The sequence below is a fragment of the Sardina pilchardus genome, chromosome 13, assembly GCF_963854185.1.
Source record: "Sardina pilchardus chromosome 13, fSarPil1.1, whole genome shotgun sequence".
Taxonomy (NCBI): Eukaryota; Metazoa; Chordata; class Actinopteri; order Clupeiformes; family Clupeidae; genus Sardina; species Sardina pilchardus.
In genome coordinates, this window is record NC_085006.1 from 14,202,766 (window position 1) to 14,225,162 (window position 22,397).

General features: G+C 39.8%; 1 protein-coding gene and 1 long non-coding RNA gene across 3 annotated transcripts; both read left to right on the top strand.

Moving 5' to 3' along the window:
• The first annotated feature begins 339 nt into the window (after positions 1-339).
• On the top strand, positions 340-2,845 carry LOC134100161 (uncharacterized). 2 transcript variants are annotated; one of them, XR_009941215.1, is made up of 4 exons: positions 340-441; positions 1,803-1,895; positions 2,188-2,275; positions 2,539-2,845. It is a non-coding gene; the product is annotated as an uncharacterized LOC134100161 (long non-coding RNA). The 2 variants fall into 2 exon arrangements; XR_009941214.1 differs by having other exon boundaries at positions 348-441; positions 1,800-1,895.
• Positions 2,846-14,577: 11,732 nt separating this feature from the next.
• LOC134099141 (uncharacterized) lies at positions 14,578-20,832 on the top strand. The gene is made up of 8 exons (XM_062551932.1): positions 14,578-14,660; positions 14,931-15,024; positions 15,135-15,241; positions 15,512-15,605; positions 15,716-15,822; positions 18,831-18,937; positions 19,972-20,069; positions 20,740-20,832. Exons 1-8 carry the CDS (start codon positions 14,602-14,604, stop codon positions 20,830-20,832), a joined length of 759 nt encoding a protein of 252 aa, XP_062407916.1. The 5' UTR covers positions 14,578-14,601.
• Positions 20,833-22,397: the final 1,565 nt, after the last annotated feature.

The window sequence follows — 22,397 nt, forward strand, 5'->3', positions numbered from 1 at the left end:
AAAACAAAATCCTGCAAAATTGTGCATATTTAATTCACAAGCACCTGTGACTTGGCAAGATGTGACCATTATATCAGTAGACATGGTCATCTCAAAATACACCGAACATATTCATCAAATAAGAGAAAATGTAGATATACTGTCAGCGTTATGGAAATATTTCAGTGGTCAGCTGTGGTCTGTGGTCTAGGTCTGTTTAAGTATTACAAACCTTTGTTCCTGATAATGTTATGATGAACTTAGCCTTAAATTGCAACATTCAGTAAATATCTTCTTGACCCTCCCTGTTTCACAACAGGACACACTAGTTTATGCGAGTCCTCAACATAGGGAATGTGAGTCTTCACAGACAAGGAGTTTTGTAACTCTTGTCAAGTGTCTATAAAGTGGGCTTTGATGGTTCTGGGGTGTCTGGCATTCTTGAATGGGAAATAGTGTTAGGTGAGTCCATTTTTATACATGTCTTTATGTCTGTCATAAAACTGTACCAATACCCCTGTACTAATAGATGTTTGGTTACACTGTTGATTTAGTGAGGTGATCTACACAAAAAGGAGTTGAGAGTGGTAACAGTTATATATAATAGTCATAATAATATTGACATTCTTTCTGTATATTAATTGTCAAGACCTTTAATGATGCAGTGTGAGGAAAGATGACTTTCAGGGGTAGGGTAAGCCGAAATGTTTTTAAAAATTGAGGTAGATTCTTTATGTATTTAAGCAATTTTATGTTACGTACTGTACACTACAAAACAGAATCTCTTAATTTACTTAATCTAAAAAGGCACATTTTTAATGGGCCATCCCCCCTGCTGAAATGCTCACATACTTTATTTTATTTTATTACTTAAACTTGATTTAAAAATAAAGGGTAACAATAACCTACAGTAGGTTATCTGCATAAAGACACTTTAAACCCCATAGATCGCATGTACAGTAGATATTGACTTAATAATCCCTTTTTACCCAATTTATGCAGTCTACTTTAAAAAGTAAATTAAGGGTCAGGCAAAAATCAAAGTAAAATGAATGGTGTTCACTTGCAAATGAAGGACCTGTTTACTTGTATTAAGAACTTTTATATACAGTATTATCAGGGGCATTAGAAAGGAAATGTAAGTGTATTTTCAGTTGTTTAATGTTTCGAAGTGGTAGTGACGTCAGTGTTGTGCTACACAAAGCGAAAGTTATACAACATGGCGGAGCCATGTGCAGAGCATAGAACGGTAAAACTGACACTTTATATTTACAGATTATAGCAAATGTATACTTTATATAGACAGCGATGATAAAGTAACATAATATTACCTCTTTTTTACCCAATTTTATCTAATGCGCTGTGCAAATCTGCTTATGTCACTCTCTCCATGCGGTCACGCGGTGTCGTTAAATTTAGCATGCTAGTAGTCAGCATTTAGTCGTAGGACTTCCCAAATTTAGGCTTTCCCATGGACTCCAAACTGAAAAGGGAAGCGAGAATAGCTAACAAAGGACCTGGTGATCACAACTGATGAACAATGCTGAATAAGACAAAATAGGACAAGTAAAACATGTTAGCTTAAAAGCGTTTCCGTTGCATCAACAGAATAGCAATAGCATGGTGTAGAGCTGTTTCTCCTTTGTGCTAATCATAATGTTCCAAACAGGCACTTCAGGCAGTTTAAGGTGGTTATGGTGATGATTTCCGGCCTACATTTCAATGCATGTTTATCACAGGAACTAGACATTATAAGAATATATAGACCTACTCTCAAGCCAGTTTTAAGAAGTTAGAAGCTATTATTTTACTGTTATCAGCAGGTTGCAAGGCAATGTGTGGATGACCCATGGGCTGTCAATGCAGTATTGGTGATCGAAGACCGATCCTTCCCCCTCCAGAAGAGTCATCTCACTGTATGTTTTTCACAGGAACAATGCTAATATTAATGCTCAAGAAGACTTAATAATCAAGATTTGTTCATAACAACACCTGGGCATTCAATCAATTTAAAGTCTTTTAACTAATGCAAGCTTTACTCAAAAGACTACAATCTTTCAAGAATCTTTCCCAAATCTTATCAAGTCTTCTGGAGTAAGAGGGCTTTACTCTTGAGCTGTTTTTAACTATGAAGCTATTAAACACTCAGTTGTTATACAGGTATGACTGTTTTGGTATGACTGGTCGATATATCACTGTTATCTGCAGATTCCACAGCAATGTATGGATAACCCCAAAGCTGTCGGTGCAGTAATGGTGATTGAGGATAGATCCTTCCCCCTCAAGATGATGTCTTGTAAGTTTACCCCAATACTTTTCAGCACTGAGTACCTGATGTCTGCCTCCCATGAGGAGAGGGATTAAATCCTAATAGTAAATTATATCTTAAGTGAAAGTTCTACTGGGACTGACTTGTAGTGTAGCTTTCTTACTCCACCCATTCATTCATAGAACCAATCACAGCCTTTGCTTGTATTTTCGGGGAAAACCCAGCAACATTCATTCATTCAATCAGTGGGTGTTCTTCTGCTCCATCTAACACTTCTCTCTGCTACTCAGTATGCCGATTTTGATGCTCCCTCCACCACGCCTCTAGCCAGCACCGCTAGCAGTCCATGTGCCGTCAGCCGCAGTATGCCAGCTGCATCTTCTCCCTTTTAGCCACCACCACCACTTGGTCCCCGGCTCGATGCATGGGGGGCAGGCTCCTCGCCCCTGCCTCTACCATCGGCAGGAATTGAGATCCACTCATCACAGGACGGATCAGAGACTGGGCCTATGCCAAGGATTGTTGTTTATTCAGAACTCTTTCATATACTTGTATCAAAGCTATTCTTTCTCAAATTAAATTGCTATCTGCTTTTAATTCTGTCTATTGAATCTTTCTGGTAGAACTACCAGTGAGTGCTAACATTAGGACATGTGGTCTTCTTTGCAATAGGTGAGGGTTGCTATTCTTTTCAGAGTGGACTATTCCATTCTTTGCCAAATAGAGTATGTAACATTATGAGGCAAGGGAATCTAACCTAACATTAATCAGTCTAGACAAATTCAATTTTTTAATCATGCCCCAGCCTTTGATCACTCCAAACCAACCAACTGCACTCGTGACCTCTGTCAATCAAATGCTCACATGACCCGTTGTTACTTTGCATTTATGCTGGAAACAAAACAAAAGGGTTCACAAACGTTATTCTTTCTTCCAAATGCGTACCGCCATGGCGATAAAGAAAAAGAAGGCTATGATTTGAAATGTAGGCCAACTGCTGTCAAATTTGTCAAATAAAATACAGGAGATAGTTCACAAACAAAAATGTGTAAGTCAGTAGTGGTGTTGGATTTACAAAATAAACATGTAAGTAATCAGTATAATGCAGTGTAGTGTCTATTCTGTAGTGACTGGGCTGTTCTGAAGCGCTTTTAAAGGCTCAAACCAGAAAGTGACTGGTGCGCAACTCACCTGTGGGAGAAAATGGCTGAATCCTAATCTCTCCCCTAAACCTTGAACCCTCACACACTTAATCGACATCAGTTGTAAGTGATCAACTTTGCCAGGGATGGGACTGCACCTACAACCTGTCATTACTGTAAATTGACAACGTAGGCTAAGCTCATGTTTCACTCCATAACGCTATGAATTGTAGGTAATTCTCTTGAGTAAAGAGTTCACAAATGCTGATTTGGGGAAAGGGCTCAAAAAGGGTGCGAGCGAGCCCTCAAGCACTTCACAATTTGGCAGTGAGACAGCCCTAAAACCTCACAGCGTTCGCAGGAATGCATATGAAGGCGTGTGAGTGCCTAAGATGAGAGACTACAGACCCCACTGCAAATAGAGAAACTCATGTATTTGGAAGTTTTCTGGAGTGACTAAAAAAAGTTAAGATGATTGTGTCTGATTACTTTGGTTGATATACAGAGATAATTTGAAAATACATATAAAGCTTAACCAGGTAATGTGGTTGTTACTTAATTTATTTCTACTGTGTACACTGTACATCTCCCGTCGCAAGCATTTTGTCGAGGGATGACCTCAGTCTGGACTCTTCAGGAACTCTAGGTTTGTACCGGCCCCTGCTCCCTCTGAAAAGGCTCATTCAGCACCCTGCAAAAACATCTACCGGCAGGGCTGTCCGGACTCGAGTCCGTTTTTTTATGGTCTCGGACTCGCTGGTATCTGACTTGGACTTGTCTCGGTCTCGGCCACTGGTCTTGCCAAATATGGCAAGACCAGTGGCCGACTTGAACCTCTTTGGACTCGGTCTTGACTTGGTCTCGACCGGTCCTGGTCTTGGACTTGTCTTGGACTCGACAAAGGTGGTCTTGACTACAGCCCTATCTACCGGTAATAAAATCTAACCAAGTATTACTAATCTTACAGTGGTGTAACCCCTGGTTAAGATGTGTTCTTAAGCTTCTAATAAATATTTTTTTTTTCCAAATAATATAGGACCACAATGAAAAAAAGCGTAAAATCCAACCTTTAATACAAGTGCATTTATTTAGAAGGAAAAAAATCCCACATTAAGAAATAATTATTTTACATCAAATCATGTGTGCCACAATTATTGGCACCCCTGATGTTAATGCTTTGTAAAAACCCCTTTTGCTAAAAAAAACAGCACCTAATCTTGTTTTATAATGTTTCACAAGATTAGAGAAAACAGAAAGAGGGATCTTCGACCATTCCTCTTCGCACAAAATCTCCAAATCATCCAACGACCTGGGTTCTCTCCTCTGCACTCTCCTCTTCAGCTCACCCCACAGGTTTTCAATGGGGTTGAGGTCTGGGAACTGAGATGACCATGGTAGGAGCTTGATACGGTGTCTGGTGAACCATTTCTGTGTAGACTTGGCCATATGTTTAGGGTCATTATCTTGCTGAAAGACCCAGTGACGACCCATCTTATTTCGGGCAGAGGCCACTAGATTTTGATTTAAAATGTCCTGGTATTTCAAAGCATTCATGATGCCATGCACCCTAACAAGGTTCCCAGGCCCTTTGGAAGAGAAACAGGCCCACAGCATCACCGATCCTCCCCCATACTTCACAGTGGGCATGAGGTGCTGTTCTGCATACTCATCTTTTTGTTACGCCAGACCCACTTAGACTGTTTGTTGCCAAAAAGCACTAACTTTGTCTCATCTGACCAAAGCACACGGTCCCAGTTGAAGGCCCAGTACCGCTTTAGACGTTTGTGCTTATGATTTTCAGTGAGAAAGGCTTTTTTCCGTGCATGCCTCCCAAACAACTTGTTGGCATGTAGATAGCGCCTGATGGTTGTTTTGGAGACTTTGTGACCCCAAGATGCAACCATTTGATGCAATTCTCTAACAGTGAGTTTTGGAGAATTTTTTATTTCTCTTACCATCCTCCTCACTGTGCATGGTGGCAAAATAAACTTGCGTCCTCTTCCAGGCTTGTTTACCACAGTTCCAGTTGTTTTAAACTTCTTAACGATTCCTCTGACCATAGATATGGGCAGGTGTGCGAGTGGCTATTTTCTTGTAGCCATTGCCTTACTTGTGAAGGTCGACACATATCTGCCTTACTTGAACAGTGTGTTCCTTTGTCTTTCCCATGTTGAAGAGAAATGACCTCTGTGTCACGTCATATTTATAGCCCAGGGAAACAGGATGTTAAGAATTACCATGTTCCTACATACTCTGATCGACTTTGTAAACTACTGTAGAAATGACAGAAATTACAGAAATACTTTAATTACATTTATTTCCTAGGAATTGTTAGGGGTGCCAATAATTGTGGAACAGGTGATTTTATGAAGAATAATTATTTCTCAGTCAGGGATTTTTTTTCCCACCTTAAAATTCACTTCAGTTGAAGCTTACATTTTTCAACAATTTTCAGTGTGAGAGTATGCTTCCACAATTTGTTTTTAATTTATTTTAAGGCTTTTAACACATCTTAACCAGGGGTCCCAATAATTGTGGAGGGCGCTGTATATCTAGATCAAAATCTAGTTGATATTTTTTTCAGTATGAAGAGTTTTATATAGTGCTTTCTCGAAAAGCAATTGTGGTTCATTTAAGAAGAAAAAAAAAATACCAAAAGATTTGTTGCTCTTAATGTAAGATTAATATAAGATTAATAACACTTGTGGACCAGTTGAAACACACCCTTGTGTAAGAGGGCGGAGCTCATGTAACGTATAACAATAGCTACTGGGTATGTAGCTCCGGTTATAAGAGTATGGGCTCCATTCTCTAACCCCTCAAACTTGGCTGTACGACAAAGAGGCAGGCAGTGTATGCAAATTCCTCACAACGGCTGCAGTACTTCAAGGGAGGAGCCCATACTCGTATAACTGGAGTGACATACCCAGTGACTATCATTCTTGGTCACAGTGAGGAAATATTCGAGTGGGATTTCAATGAGTAGAAGTTTTTTTCTTTTTTTATCATTATCAAAAACGAAAAACAATGACAGAGATTGACAATGGATCACTGGATGGATCATCTAAAACATGGCTAGGTAAAAAGACACAGATTGTTATATTACTGTACATGAGAGGCACCTTAAAGTCTGAGGATATGTCAATCCAATATACTTTTTGTCAAATTCACACATACATTAATATCTGTTAATTAATAGTTTTTGCTTTAAGAGCATTGTGTTCTGTGGACTAGGGCGGTGAAATGGTTAAAATGTGTGGGAGCTGTGTTTAGTCCCACATGCTATAATTATCTTGATCTTGATCTTGATCTTCCTGCTTCAAAACAGATCACACCCAAACATCGGCAGCAGTGACAGAGCTATTTGGAATGCTCGAGCTGGACATATCGTGTGGTAAGTTGCATTAAATGTTTAAAATGTCTTTATTTTTAAATTGTGAGTGAATTGGTCATTTCTTATCCAGCGTTGGTTTGATCTCACGTTAAAAGTCATAGTGGGACTTTTAACGTAATGTGCTCCGGAAGCGTTAAGGTAGTGGTTCCGCTTTTGCAACGTGTCAACGACTTCTACAAATAACAATATGGCAATCTCAAATGAAGAGACGGTAATCGTTGGAAAATACCTCAATATTTTAATAGTCCTAATATATTATGCTTATGATGATTACATATCATGTTATGTCCTTCAATATTCCATTGCCATCTTATCAAATGCATAGTTTGCTCAACTCCGTAATGTACGCTTGCTCTTCCGAAGTGTTTAGCACATTTAGCATGGACGCATACTTAGATGTTCCACATTATCAGACATTTCTTTCTCTTGGTTTTGACTGTATGCCAAAAAACAAGAAGGAAATGATGAGCAACCTTTGTAACAATGTTGAGTAATTGTCTACGTGGCGAAAAAGTAAAACAAACCGCCACAAAAAACCCCATCGTTTCAAATATGCTTGCCTTTCCACAACTGAAACAGCATACTTCTGCAAAGAACTGTGTAGAAGTTGATTCTCAGATACTGTAACAATGCTGCAATCTAAGAGGAATTCCTGTGTGTGCTAACTGTGATTTGTTTCTAACACAGGCCCCTGTGGACAGCCAAAGGCCGGACGTGGTGTATTATGGCAACAGCTTCATTCAACATGAACAAAATCTCAGTGTATGGCTTTTACATTTATCAACGGAAACCATGACTTGACTGTCACTGGATCAATAAGCACAATATGAATACTTATTCTGATATTCTTTAGGTTGACACTGCTTCATTAAGGAGCTATTTAACCCCCCAAACATTATGTCTAATGTCTGCAGGTGCCACCACAGCCGTGTGTGGATAATCCGTATGGCTTCAATGCCATAATCGTGTATGGGGACATATCCTTCCCCCTCTTGAGGTGTCATCCATTTCACATCCCTGTCTTGTAAGTTTATTTACTTTTTTCAGCAATGAACAAGATTTTAACAATACTAGTAGCGAGCATTAGGAGACATGGTATTATTTGTTATCAGCTGGTATTACAGTAGTTGTCTCTAAGCATGAACAAATGTTCGTTTAAGATAAATATGTCAAAACCGATAGATTAACTGTGTGTCATTAATGTATAAAGAGTAGATATCACCTTTAATTTGTTATAACATTACATACCTATGTACTGCATACACTTTGCTTCTAACAATGTGAACCGGCTGCCATAAAACACTGCCGTCCACAGAAAGTGACTAACTCGATGTCTAATTTCTGTCCACTTTTACGGCATCACAGAGCCACTAGGCCCTTGCCAGAACCTTGCAATGATGGTAAGTCTAACTCACAGACAACCGAAGTCGCATCAGTTGATCCCCAAATCTATATTCATAAGATTTATGATGACTTTAAAAACGAATGATTTATGCTCTGCAGTGACTGTGAGTCAGAGTGTGCTTGAGAGTGAGGAAATGGACGGCATGCGGGCAGTTCCTGAGCTCCCCAGCCCCAGCCCCGCTACTGCTCCCCCCATGAGGGGCCGTGTTGGAGGTCCGGCTCCTACTCTTCCCAGCTTGAACCCTACTGGTGGTAAGAGGATAATTTATTAAACATTCTAACTACACTAATTCTGCAAATATTGTACGCAAATATTGTGAGAATATTACTATTGCATTGTGACGTTCCAAACAACACCCTGAGGCCTCCTGTATAATTTTCAAAGGTCAGACATTTTCTGAATCTTGTCCCTAACTGTGTCCCACGCTGTCCAATGTTGTCTGCATGTTTTTAATCCATTTAGCTATGTATACACTAATCCAGCGAAACACGGAAGTAACACAAAACCGCCATTACTGCGTGCCTGGCTGCTAAGAAATTAGCCCGTTGGTTCCATAGGCGGCTGTTGCAGAAGTTAGCTGTCATTAATACACGTCTTAATACCTTATGGTGTTAATAAATTACCTTCATTGGTAAGTTTTGGTACAGTCTGACATCATTGATCCAATGTTCCCTTTCACCTGACATTTTCATTCATTAGCAGTCCTCTTGTTAGACATTCTCTGACAGGATGCTTTCATTGAAAAGCACAGACAAGTGTCACTCGTCACACTCGCAGGCACGCAGTAATGGCGATATTCAAGATGGCAGCGCCCATAAAGTTCGCGCTGGATTAGTGTATACCATATACCTTTGCGCCATATAGGCGCAAAGTTCTCACACAGCAGCACCTGAATCCCATCCCGTGAAGTTCCAGTCGAATCTAGAAAGTTTAGGAGTTTTCAAGTGCTACGTGAGAACTTTGCGCCTATCTAGCGGTGCTTCGCCTGTGATGAGGCCGAATATAGTTCCAAGTAAATATCTGCTCAGGTAATAGCCTCGTTTGATTTTGCATTATGATTCGTACTCATTCTAAACACACGTCTCCCAAGATATATTTAGAAAAAAAATTAGATGTCTCAGTCACTTTTTTTGGAGGACATGCTAGCTGACACCCTTCATTTACAGCAACTGTGCTAAGCTAAAGCTAAAAACGCTGCTCCCAATTAAAGACTAGCTGAGACTGAGATTTCATGTTTGGGTGTCTTATTCCTTTAATTACTACATGCATTGCTCCAGTGGATTCTAGAGATTTGTAAAATGGGTGGCCCTAGTGGGGCACTGGTTAATTCAAGGGTGGCATCTAGATACAGTAAACAGAAACAGGCTCAAGTTGTTAAATTAGCACACATGCATGAGTGAAACCATGCACCAAGCACCATACTCATAAATTGAAGGACAAAGAAGGACTAAGACCATACTCTCACATCAAATGTCTTTGTAATTGGATAAAATGTCAAATACAGTTTTCAGCTCATTTTCAACTCTGAACAAAACCTGTTCAGAAATTAGGCCATTTGAGCAAAAGTGGAAGTGTGAAATGTTTTGTTTTGCCAGTGGTTCTTAACTGGTCTGGTTTTGGAACCTATAATTTCACAAGTTCATAAAGTTGTGACCAACTATACAGTACTGTATATATTTAGCATTCAGGCCAACGAATATGGTGAGGTAGCCTATAAGACACGCAGTGCCTTTGTTTGGAAAATGCAGATGTTTGGCATTTAATTACATTTGTGAAGTCTTTAACTGCTGATATTACCTTTCAAAGTACTACTCGACAGGTTTGTCTTTAACAGGGGTGCGTTGTTTCCAAGAGGCACTTTAGTTTGGATGGTTTTATGCTCTCATGTGCACCCCACACTGTCTTATTTTGTCCTCAATTTAAGTTAATAATATTCTATCTTAATTCAAGTATTAAGGGTTGCAGCCAACTTGCGTTTCACATGATATCTTAAAATTACACATACTTTTATAGCTCTCTAACATTATATCTAACATGACCTGTCACATAAACATTGTCCATGCCATGGCAATGACTGACATAGGCTACGAATAAAGTTTATCAAAATAACGGACAAATGATAGATCTGATCAGGTAGCATTTTAAATTGGCGATTTTTAATTTCTTTTCAGCCACAAGCTTCGCGACCCATCACTCAGATCAGTACCACAACCCACTTTTGGGTTCCAACCCACCAGATAAGAAACACTGGCCTAAGCTATAAACTTTCCACAATGTCAATATTACAATAGGGCAGTAGACTATCTACAATACAACATAACAATACAACAGTGTCGGCTGAGTAGGTAGAATAGGCAGATATAAAAATGTGCCTACATTATGTGATGCCACAATTGCAATACTGGGTTTTGTGTGTGTGTAATAAGATAAATGGGCACTGGCAGATGTGATAGGCAAATATATGTTTTCGTGTTAGCGCAAGCAGTAGCCTGTTGCTTATATTTCTGAACCCTGATATTTCAAACTAGTGCGCTGCAAGGGCATCAAGAAAGGTCTCGCCTTTGACTGTTAATGGCGAATCGTAGACTAGGATTTTGGGGTGGCACCTGGGGTGGCCAATTGAATCTCAAGGGTGGCCTGTGCCACCTGGAGCCATCCCTCTGGCTACACCCCTGCATTGCTCCAATATTACGAGATCCTACACACAATAGATTTATAGTGTATATTATCTTGCAGAGTCACTCACTGTTGAGCTGTATCAAACAGCTGATGAAGACTGTAACCATTTTTTTCCCGTTTTCTGTGCATCAACAAAAATCGAGGACTTTCCATAAAACATTAAAAGCAATTACTATGTATGACTAAGGAAAAAGGTACTTCATGTAAATTCTCACCTCTTCTAGGTGTGGAACCACTGGGAGTATCCATGGAAACTTGTCTGACCCAGGAGAGAGTCCAGCCTATGGGGTCTGATGAGGAAGAAGGAGGAAGAGGAAAACAAAAGGGAAGACGTAAACAGAGCAAGAAGAGACGCAAGAGAGCACTGCGCCGCTAGGGTTGCATCACACATTTTATAATACATAATGTCTTTACTGTGTCAGAAACTCTAATTCTTATGTAAGACTGTGTCCTAATAAAAATAACAAAAATTATCTGACCTAATGCCTGAACACTTTGCTGTCACTGAAACAATGGTTTCAAACCATACTGTATTGAGTTGAGTGAATACACTTAGGATAAAATATTGAGAGGTTTTCAGGTGATATCACCATAATGTACCAGAGGAAGCCAAGTTGGATGCCCATACTTACTTACCCTTACTTATACCCACTCAGACCTCACTTTTGGATAAATAATGGATGGATTTCAATGAAATGAATGAATAAGGGAAGGTCTGAAATGACCAAAGGAAGAAACAATCACATTTTGTGAGTGATCTGTATGCAACCTCTGTATCACCATCTGGATGCAGGAGGCTGAGTGCTGTTCTTTATGCTTTTACTGTGTACACTGTACATCTATAAGCCTTTGTGACTAATTTCTGCTCTGGGGCGCATTGTTTTGGGAAACGCGGAGAGCAGAAATTAGTTGGTTGAAATTCTATTTCCCGTTGCCAATCAAGTTGCTAACAGGTTAGCAACTATGGCTTTGGGAAACACGCCCCTGAATGGAAGCAATGGATTAGTAGTCGTTGTTGGAGTAGGCTGGGGAAAAACTCACCATTTTTTATTAAACAAAACGTTGTTGTTGGATGGCTATGCAACAACATTTAATATAAGATTGAACAATCATGAACATCCAAACCAATGAAAGCAAAAAGGAAAACTGCATGACCTGATGATATATTTTTTTGCCTCACATGTGGTGTATCAGAAACTGAGAACATACTATAAATGTTGTAATGAGGAAGTGTGCTGTCACATTCCATGCCATTTTGGTTCTCCCTGCTCACAACTGAAATACACACAAGCCTCACACTGCTATAGAATATCCGAGATATCAAAGTCATTGTTTAGCTTCCTAAAAAAAGATGTCCACGAGGTGCTGCTCTTCACATCTGAAAATGAAGTGAAAATGGCCAAAAGGTAAGATACTAAATCTAGGTCAGAAGGCTTGAAAGCCATACTGTCCAGATGAAATTTGTGGGCAAGTGATCACCCTTGAAATCAAACATCATTGCTCACGAGCACTTGTCTCATCTCTGTTGCCCTGGTTGGGCAAAGGGAGATTCAGGTGAGTAGGGCCCCTGTTTGGGGATAGTTTTTGTTGGGTGGTAGTCAGCGTCAGGGACGGCTGAGCTATCGGCCCTGGACATTAAGGTCTCCCCAGTAAGAAAGGAAATATTGTGTGCGCACACAGATGGGCCTACGTCAACGAATCTCCAAAGAGTGGCAACAGCTCTGGGTGTTTGAGAAGGATCACTATCACTGGTTTGCTAAATTAGACTCTGGCAAAGTCTATCTGTTAAAAACAGACCTGTCTTCTAGTTATTCCACCTTAAGTCTTTTATGTTAATTATTCTTCATTGCTTTCTTTTAATTTTTTATTTTATTATTATTACTATTATTATTATTATTACTCTTTGCTCATCTATGCTTTTATCTGCTATTACTGTTTGGTTTTTGTTTATGTAAAGCACATTGAATGACCTCTGTGTATGAAATGCGCTATATAAATAAACTTGACTTGACTTGACTTGACTTGTTGCACAACTGTAAACTTGCGTTGTCTGCAAAAACAGGAAATATCATTTGGTGAGTCAACAATTATACCGTGCATCTGTCAGGTTGTTGTGAATAAACCAGTTTCTCATGTTTCATATGATGTTGTGGCGGAAATTACGTTTTGTCAAATATGTTCCGGAAGAGATAGAGAAGTAGTTCCGTGGTAGAGGATAGTCAGCGCCGGCTTTTACATGCCACTGGTAAGGTTTCTTGAGTTCCTACTAGCATAGTTTCATATCGCAACAGTCTTAGTAATATAAGTATTTCATGATTAACTATAAAGTGTCAGGGAAATAATGTTAATTGTAGTTATTTAATGAAATGCACTGCATAACGCTTTATTATTAATATTGCTACATGGCTATCCTAATTGGCATGCTAAACATACTTGGGTGTTCGACGCAGTCAGACTTTTTTTCTGCCTGTTGACTAAAAAATGGAAGGGAAGTGAGGTTTTTTAAAGGAAATGCTAGAAAGTACAAGTGTTTTAACAATGTTGGGTAACTACTATCAAGGAAAACACACAAGTGCCGGCTTCATTAGCCTACCCTTTCCAATATTGACAATTTTTTTCCTATTTACATGCTGTGATTTATATAGTTGCAATGTACTGTATACAAATAACAATATAAAATGAGACATAGCCCTTTTGCAAATACTTGGTTCTAAAATCACTGCATGTAAATAGGAAAATGTTGGAATTCTTTTGTCACTATTGGGAGGTGTAAGCTAATGAAGCCTGCCACCTCGAGGCACTAAGCTAGGCTAGTGGTGGGTGCGTCAGACCGAGTAACAACACACGAAGATGAGAAGGGTACTTGCATCAAGATCAAAACATCTAGTTTGTAGTATTGTTTTTAGTATAAAGAGACTTGCCTCATAAAATCATTTGTCTGCCAGTGCATTGATTAACCTTGTCTTAATAGGACTCTTTAAAATAAATAAAAGTCTTCTTAAATCAAGTAAGTTGACCAACCCAGACAAATGAAATTAACACTGGCACAAAGAATTCTTCAAATAAATGAAAATATATGTGACACGCTGACATTTCATCTGCAGGACAGCCAGAAGTGTGTCGATAACCCCACTGATTTATGTGGAGCAATGATTTCTGGTCACGAATCCCACCCCCTTAAAGGCTGTCAACCATTTAACACTTCTGGCGCGTAAGTCTATCAACTTTTTCTGTGTGTAAAGTGGTCTGTGCCTAGATTGAGCTCAAGATCCTAATACATATCTTAGTTAGAGCATTGGGAAGAGGTTCTTTTCAGATAAATAATCACAGATGCCAGTGTTGATTCATGTGGTCTTAAGTGAAACTTGTAGTTTTACCATTTATTGGAAGAGTAGCCATTGAAGAGAAAGTCCTTCTGAACCTGCATGTCTAATAAGCGATGTGTGGCCAAAGCATGTTCAATATTATTGGCATTTAACAGAGCATCAGCCCACAAGCCCCAGTCTTCTCAGAACAACAATACTATCCAGCAAGTAACAGAGGCATTGGATAAAATGGCAATTGCAACAACCCAGGTGACAACCAAGACGAATTAAATTACCATTGACAGTTTGACACAGAGAATTTTAAATTCAAGTTCTTCAAATAAATGAAAGTATGTGACACGCTGACATTTCATCTGCAGGACAGCCAGGAGTGTGTAGATGACCCCATTGGTTTAGGTGGAAAAGTGATGTATGTCGACAAATCCACCCCCGTTAAAGGCTGTCAACCATTTAACACCTCTGTTACGTAAGTCTATCAACTTTTTCTGTGTGTAAAGTGGTCTGTGCCTAGATTGAGTTCAAGATCCTAATACATATCTTAGTTAGAGCATTGGGAAGAGGTTCTTTTCAGATAAATAATCACAGATGCCAGTGTTGATTCATGTGGTCTTAAGTGAAACTTGTAGTTTTACCATTTATTGGAAGAGTAGCCATTGAAGAGAAAGTCCTTCTGAACCTGCATGTCTAATAAGCGATGTGTGGCCAAAGCATGTTCAATATTATTGGCATTTAACAGAGCATCAGCCCACAAGCCCCAGTCTTCTCAGAACAACAATACTATCCAGCAAGTAACAGAGGCATTGGATAAAATGGCAATTGCAACAACCCAGGTGACAACCAAGACAAATTAAATTAACATTGACAGTTTGACACAGAGAATTTTAAATTCAAGTTCTTCAAATAAATGAAAGTATGTGACACGCTGACATTTCATCTGCAGGACAGCCAGGAGTGTGTAGATGACCCCATTGGTTTAGGTGGAAAAGTGATGTATGTCGACAAATCCACCCCCGTTAAAGGCTGTCAACCATTTAACACCTCTGTTACGTAAGTCTATCAACTTTTTCTGTGTGTAAAGTGGTCTGTGCCTAGATTGAGTTCAAGATCCTAATACATATCTTAGTTAGAGCATTGGGAAGAGGTTCTTTTCAGATAAATAATCACAGATGCCAGTGTTGATTCATGTGGTCTTAAGTGAAACTTGTAGTTTTACCATTTATTGGAAGAGTAGCCATTGAAGAGAAAGTCCTTCTGAATCTGCATGTCTAATAAGCGATGTGTGGCCAAAGCATGTTCAATATTATTGGCATTTAACAGAGCATCAGCCCACAAGCCCCAGTCTTCTCAGAACAACAATACTATCCAGCAAGTAACAGAGGCATTGGATAAAATGGCAATTGCAACAACCCAGGTGACAACCAAGACAAATTAAATTAACATTGACAGTTTGACACAGAGAATTTTAAATTCAAGTTCTTCAAATAAATGAAAGTATGTGACACGCTGACATTTCATCTGCAGGACAGCCAGGAGTGTGTAGATGACCCCATTGGTTTAGGTGGAAAAGTGATGTATGTCGACAAATCCACCCCCGTTAAAGGCTGTCAACCATTTAACACCTCTGTTACGTAAGTCTATCAACTTTTTCTGTGTGTAAAGTGGTCTGTGCCTAGATTGAGTTCAAGATCCTAATACATATCTTAGTTAGAGCATTGGGAAGAGGTTCTTTTCAGATAAATAATCACAGATGCCAGTGTTGATTTATGTGGTCTTACTGTAACCTGCGTTGTGTGGAACCACCGCGGTCCAGCCCTGCACACGCCCGGACTCGAACCCGCGAAACAGCAGCACCTCGGATCGGGAATCGAGCACGCGAACAATCCAGCTAAAAGCCCAGGCTACTAGCTTTCATGCCAGCAGCGCTCTTGAAGCGTCGGGAGTGAGGTTTACTAACGTTCTACAGCATAGCTAACCAAATAGCACCCGTTACACTCAGTGTAACTTGTAGTTTTACCATTTAATGGGAGAGTAGCCATTGAAGAGAAAGTCCTTCTGAATCTGCATGTCTAATAAGCGATGTATGGCCAAAGCATGTTCAATATTATTGACATTTAACAGGACAGCAGCCCACAAACCCCAGTCTCCTCAGAACAACAATGCAGGGTGCTTGCTCTTTTGTCAACTAAAAATTCCAGACTTTTTCCAACCTTATAATTTTTTCTTCAAGACCTCGACATTTTGTAGTTTTGAGAGTCAGGCTGCCAACAAGCAATCATTTTTACTCTATAATAGTAGTATAATGAGATGTAATGCAGATTGCAACCATACCGAGACCCCCATGGCAGGACCATCTCCCTCCCAAAGACCCACTCAGATGCCCATGGCAGGATCGACCTACCCCATCCCTTGATTCTAACTCTGGACTATCACGATTCATTATCACGATTATTTTGTTCAATATTGACATCACGATTATTAAACGTGATTACTCAGTGATTTTGGATCTATCATCCATATTCACATAAATTCACTGTCATGAAATTATTAGCCTGATAAACCAGCCTAAATGGATTGGATGTCTAATTTAGTCTGGCCTCGATGAATGGATACAACGGAACATTGTTGATGAGCACAACCCGTTGTCTTTCAAACCGTGTCTGTGCCTATAGGCCAACGCTCCCTCAAAACCCCGCCCCAGAGCCCTCTGCCCCGCCCGCGTTGATTCAAAACACATCTCTGCGTTGTGATTGGTTTAGTTGCCATCTGCCAGATTCAGGGCAGTGTTTTCAAAATGTTCAATGGTCCGAGGCCAGACCCAAATGCAGGCAAAACATTTTGCCGTCCAGCAGTTGGCGCTGGTTTTCCAGGCTATGAAATTATGGATTTTGATTGCAAATGGAAAAAAAAATGAAATCTCAAAAGTCGCAAAATTGTGGAGGGTATATCAGTCATGTTCAGTCTGAGTACTTGCATCAGTTCTTCATGAGCTACACTTCAAGACTTTTCCAAGACTTTTCTACAAAATTCCAAACTTTTCAAGGTCTGGAAAAAGGCACTTTAAAATTCCATACCTTTTAAGACTTTCAAGACTTGAGCAAGCACCCTGCAATGCTATCAAGCAAATAACAGAGGCATTGGATAAAATGGCAGTTGCACCAACCCAGGTGACAACCAAGACAAATGAAATTAACATTGACACATAGAATTTTAAATTCAGGTTGCTAAGGACTCTGATGGTCGCTATAGACTCTGAACAGGCCGGTAGACTTAGCAAGCTAGCACTAGCAAAGTTGTTGTTATAGTCTAGCAATATTCCATCCTTGATGTAAGAAGTAGGCCTAAGCATATTTATTCGCTGGACCACGTGCAAACTAGATCCACTGTTGTCGATCTTCAGTATGTTAGCTTGCGGTATGTCTCTGCATGTTGGCTCTACAGGCAGATACTAATCATCCAAATGGCATTGCTGCCATCTAGCGGTTCGGATCGCTAGTACAGTCTGTTTACAAGCCTGAAACTCTGCCAGATCGTTCCCAAGCCCACCCATTAGCCCTCCCCATTGAAAAACACAATTGACGGTATGTGTCTAAATTGACGTTTAAAGACGTCAATGGCAGTGAATGAGTTAAAGGCTGTCAACCATTTAACACCTCTGGCGCGTAAGTCTATCAACTTCTGTGTGTAAAGTGGTCTGTGCCTAGATTGAGTTCAAGATCCTAATACATATCTACTGTGCATTCAGACCGAAACCGTCAAAAGCGTCAAAGTCGCTGGTGAAGCTCATAGCTCGACGTTTGACATTCTGATTAGTTGACGCCGAACCGTGTCATAGCTCATTACCATGAAGTTAACTGATGCTCAACTTTTTTTTGACGCCCGTGAAGCTCATGAAGCCACGCTCACTCCCAGAACGCTTTTGACACCGGTAACGCCGACTCTCCATAGAAAATGAATGATTTCCGGTGCTCTTGACGCTTTTGACGGTCTTGGTCTGAACGCACAGTTAGTTAGAGCATTGGGAAGAGGTTCTTTTCAGTTAAATAATCACAGATGCCAGTGTTGATTTATGTGGTCTTAAGTGTAACTTGTAGTTTTCCCATTTAATGGAAGAGTAGCCATTGAAGAGAAAGTCCTTCTGAATAAGCAATGTATGGCCAAAGCATGTTCAATATTATTGGCATCTAACAGCCCACAAGTAGGGTTGGGTATCAAGAATCGACTGAGATCACTCAGATCGGATTTGACTGTCCGTGACGTGACTTTACGTGCGTGACCGCCCACCTATTTCGAGTTGTGGAGCAACGTTACGGCTACGTTATGTCTTTTGACCATGTTATATTAAACGTGACTTAACAATACTCAATGCTAAATAGAACATTATAGCCTACAGTCTCTGCTCTGTTTCTATGGAAGTTGCAAGAATCCACATTGTTCTATTAAATGGCGTTAAATAATTAAATAGCCTTCCAACAGTTTGAAGTTTGCGGCCTGAGTCCATCAACGTTTTCGGTGTGTACGTTTCGGAGTCTGTGCCTAGAGTTCAAGATTCTAATACATATTATGAACTATACATGTGTTAGAATACAGTGAATTCAGTGTTAAACTTGCATGTTTATATATTATTGATATATTGCAGAACATCAGTCCACAAACCCCATTCTCCTCAGATCAGCAATGGCATCCTGTCAACAACCTCGGTCATCCCGATTGCTTCCAAAACCGGAGACAATGCAGAAGAAAAAGGTGCCCTACCCAGACCAGTTGGTTTTCAAATCTCCCCTGACTTTGTTGTCATGCTGTCAATTCCTGTAAATTCTGTCAATTTTGCCAAATCCACAGTTCACTTGGCCAGCCATGGCCCATGGCATTGATGCATTAACAATTTACTTTCTGGCCTGTTGGCTACTTAGACCACTACTTACAACAGATTTAGCCTGGCACGCCCTCCCAGTGACGCAACGCCTTCAGGCTTTTGCTGCTGGTCTGGTCAACTGCTCATTGAGAAGGATTTCTGAGTTCCCGAAATCTGCGGAACTGCCCCCTTTGGTCGAGAACCAATCAACTTTGAGCAGCTCCAACGGCTGGGTAGAGGCGTGTTCAAGGCAGAGGAAAGAGTGTTGTTATTGGTTTAAACTCGGCAATCCGCTTTCTGACATCTACCAGTAGCAAGTCGAGGCACTTAAAGGAGGCGGGTCAACCAACGCTGGCAAGAAACCGTGTTAGCACAGGCTGTTGGTCAGACTAAAGTCTCGCAGAGCCTTTGAAAGTCGATGGTAATCAGGCTACAACAGATTGGGGTGTGGGTGCTGGCTGGACTGTCCTCATATTTTGGAAGACAGAGCAGAGTTCACTTTCAACATTACAAGAAAACTACCTCAACACAAAATTCATATCTGTTTCCAAGTTAACACGAATTCCACAGTGGTGTTAGACTTTTCTGAAAATCTGCCTAAAAACTGTAATTAGCCAAACACATTGTTTGCCAAATGTGAACAGAACTTCAATTCAGTCACATATTTTGAAATAGAGGCTGTCAATGTTGATCCTTGATTATGGTTGTTTGAATCATGTTCAATCCATTGTAAAATCCAGAGCAACCCTTCTCGTTGACCACATTTCATTCTATATTACTGCGTCTGCGGCATCATGTCTCGACATGATGTATTTCCTCTCCCATGTATTTTGTATTTATCTTTCTTATGGTATGTTACCAAAAACACTGCTTGTGTTGCCTTACTATTTCAAAGTATGTTAACATGGTAAATATGTAATTTCAGGGACGGCAAAGGACCATGGGAGATTAACTGTTAATGGATTGACATTGAGCAATTCATCCACTGATGCAGACCAAATGAAATTCTGGCTCACAAATAAGGTGAGAAGGATTTTGCTACGTTTTATTTAGAATTAGGGGCACATAAGAAAATTGTGGATGATATTTCCAAGATACGTTTGGTGTTTCAGCTCACTTGCTGGACTTACCCTCCTCTCCCATACATTGCATCTTTGTTATTAACACGTGATCCATTTTTCTACACAGGTCGTTGATTCCTATATACAACAACTACTGAAAAAAAAGGTACGTAAAAGTTATAGATGTCCAGCTTTTTCTAACATCTTTCAATTATTGTGTCACACCTTGGCACATCTCACATACATTTGCACTTCTGTAGCAATTTCGGAGAAGGATATTCCACTTGCGTGCTACATCTGCAAGGCATATCTTCAGAGGCAACCATAAACTACTGCGGAAGGTATTTGATTAATCAAAGGGTAGTTAGTACTCATTTCTATAATACATTTACTCCTGCTAATGTTACATTACATTGTCCACAAAGAAAAAAATTCCAAAGAAGGATATGTGGATATGCCCTGTCTGCCTCAATTGCCACTGGATTCTTGTGGTAAGTGTTCTACATTTGCCTAGCTTCATTAATCAACTTAAAGTTACTCATGAAAAATCTTTGTGCCATCAAATAAAATGACACTAGAGTGGTGGCCTTAAATATACTGTACTTATACTCTTCCAAACCTATTTTTCTTAGATTGTCCACATGTCCAAGAAGAAGCTGATCGTCATAGATCCTCTAAAGAAAGAAAAATCCTATATGAAGAATGTTCTGCATTACTGGAGGTAACATTTCTCAGTCTTAATTGGTGTTGTCAGGACAATGTTCAGAACATACTGTATGTCTTGAATATACTTTAACCGTTTGTAAATTGTTTCAAACTTTTAGAATATTCTTGAAGAAGATGGGTCACAGTGACAATAGTCAGAAGTGGTGCACCGAAGTTCTTCCACACAATGTCCAAAAAGACAACATTAATTGTGGGGTGTTGATATTGCTGGTATATCTTATAATATGTTTATATCACATTCCTGAATTGTTTATAGAGTTTGGCCACACACATAAGCAGATTAAACAATGAAATTAAAAAGATTTTAAATGAAATATTCAACATTTTGATAAAGTGTTTGTTATTATGTGATTTGCAGTTTGCTAGAGAATACCTACAGACAAGGGAAATCCAAGGGGTGGAAACAGATAAAATTGCTATGAATCAAGCAAGAGAGGAGATAACTGACGAATTGAAGCAGGGTAAGTGATAGTGATACTATTGCCATGATACCAAAATGCTCTATTGCTGAAGGCATGACTTATAAACTTTAAAATATAACTTTTGTATACATTTTCATTAGATTCTTAATATGGGGCGCCAAGTGTAACATGCCTCATTTCGTGGACAGGATGCCTTTTGTGTGACGAGAAGCATATATTCATTACGAAACCATGTTACACAGTAACGCATTTCGTCCACGAACACACAAAACAGATTACATTGTGTCCACGAAACACTGAAGAGAGCACGTCGTTTCGTGGACGAAACTGACTGGTGACCTTTCCTTTCATGGACATAACGCTTAAGCAGTATTCACTGTAGTCGAAATAATAAATATTTCGTCCACGAAATAGCAGCGTAGTAACTTACAAAATGCATTAGTGACATCACATTTCGTGGACAAAATGTGAATCACAAAATCAGTTTTGTGACTTCACAATGCATTCCGTGGACGAAATGCATAAATTAGTTTTGTGCAGCTACAGTATACATTTCGTGAGTCAGCAGTTTACGGAATTAATTATGTGTCACGAAATACCAATACCTTACGAAATGCATTCAGTGATTTCCGATCAGTTTCGTGACTTCACAATACATTCGTGCAGTTTAGGCCTACGGTCTGTCTTATGAAAAGAAATGTCAACTTCACATTCAATGACCAGCAGCAAAGCCATCGATATCTCAAAGTTGCGACAGCCGTTGACTTCCATGTTAAAGCCAGATTAGAGCGGTCACGTGGTTAGTGGGTAGACTCAGTAGTTCCCTCGGTCCCTGGTTTACTACGGGATTGACAGCAGCGATCGCATTAATATTTACGGTAAATACTCGATGAAAATTACTATAAACTGCATTTCCACATACATATATTACTCAATGAAAATGCATTATTATGCACACGACCATAAGTCATGTAAAAAAGTCTTATTATAACACCTGAGATATTCATTCATTCTCAATAGGCCGGGAGCCAGGTCCACCCCTCAGGATGTTTTTTGCTACCTTTTTTTTACTATTATTTCCTATTATCTTATACCTTGAGCCATCACAAGATGGTAATGACCACCCCCAACTCGGCCCCGTT

Coding starts and splice junctions, on each gene's coding strand:
- LOC134099141 (XM_062551932.1), top strand. CDS start 14,602: ATGTATGTCGACAAATCCACCCCCGTTAAAGGCTGTCAACCATTTAAC. Junction 15,242..15,511: donor CCATTTAACACCTCTGTTAC/GTAAGTCTATCA, acceptor GGCATTTAACAG/AGCATCAGCCCACAAGCCCC. Junction 15,606..15,715: donor TGGCAATTGCAACAACCCAG/GTGACAACCAAG, acceptor TTTCATCTGCAG/GACAGCCAGGAGTGTGTAGA.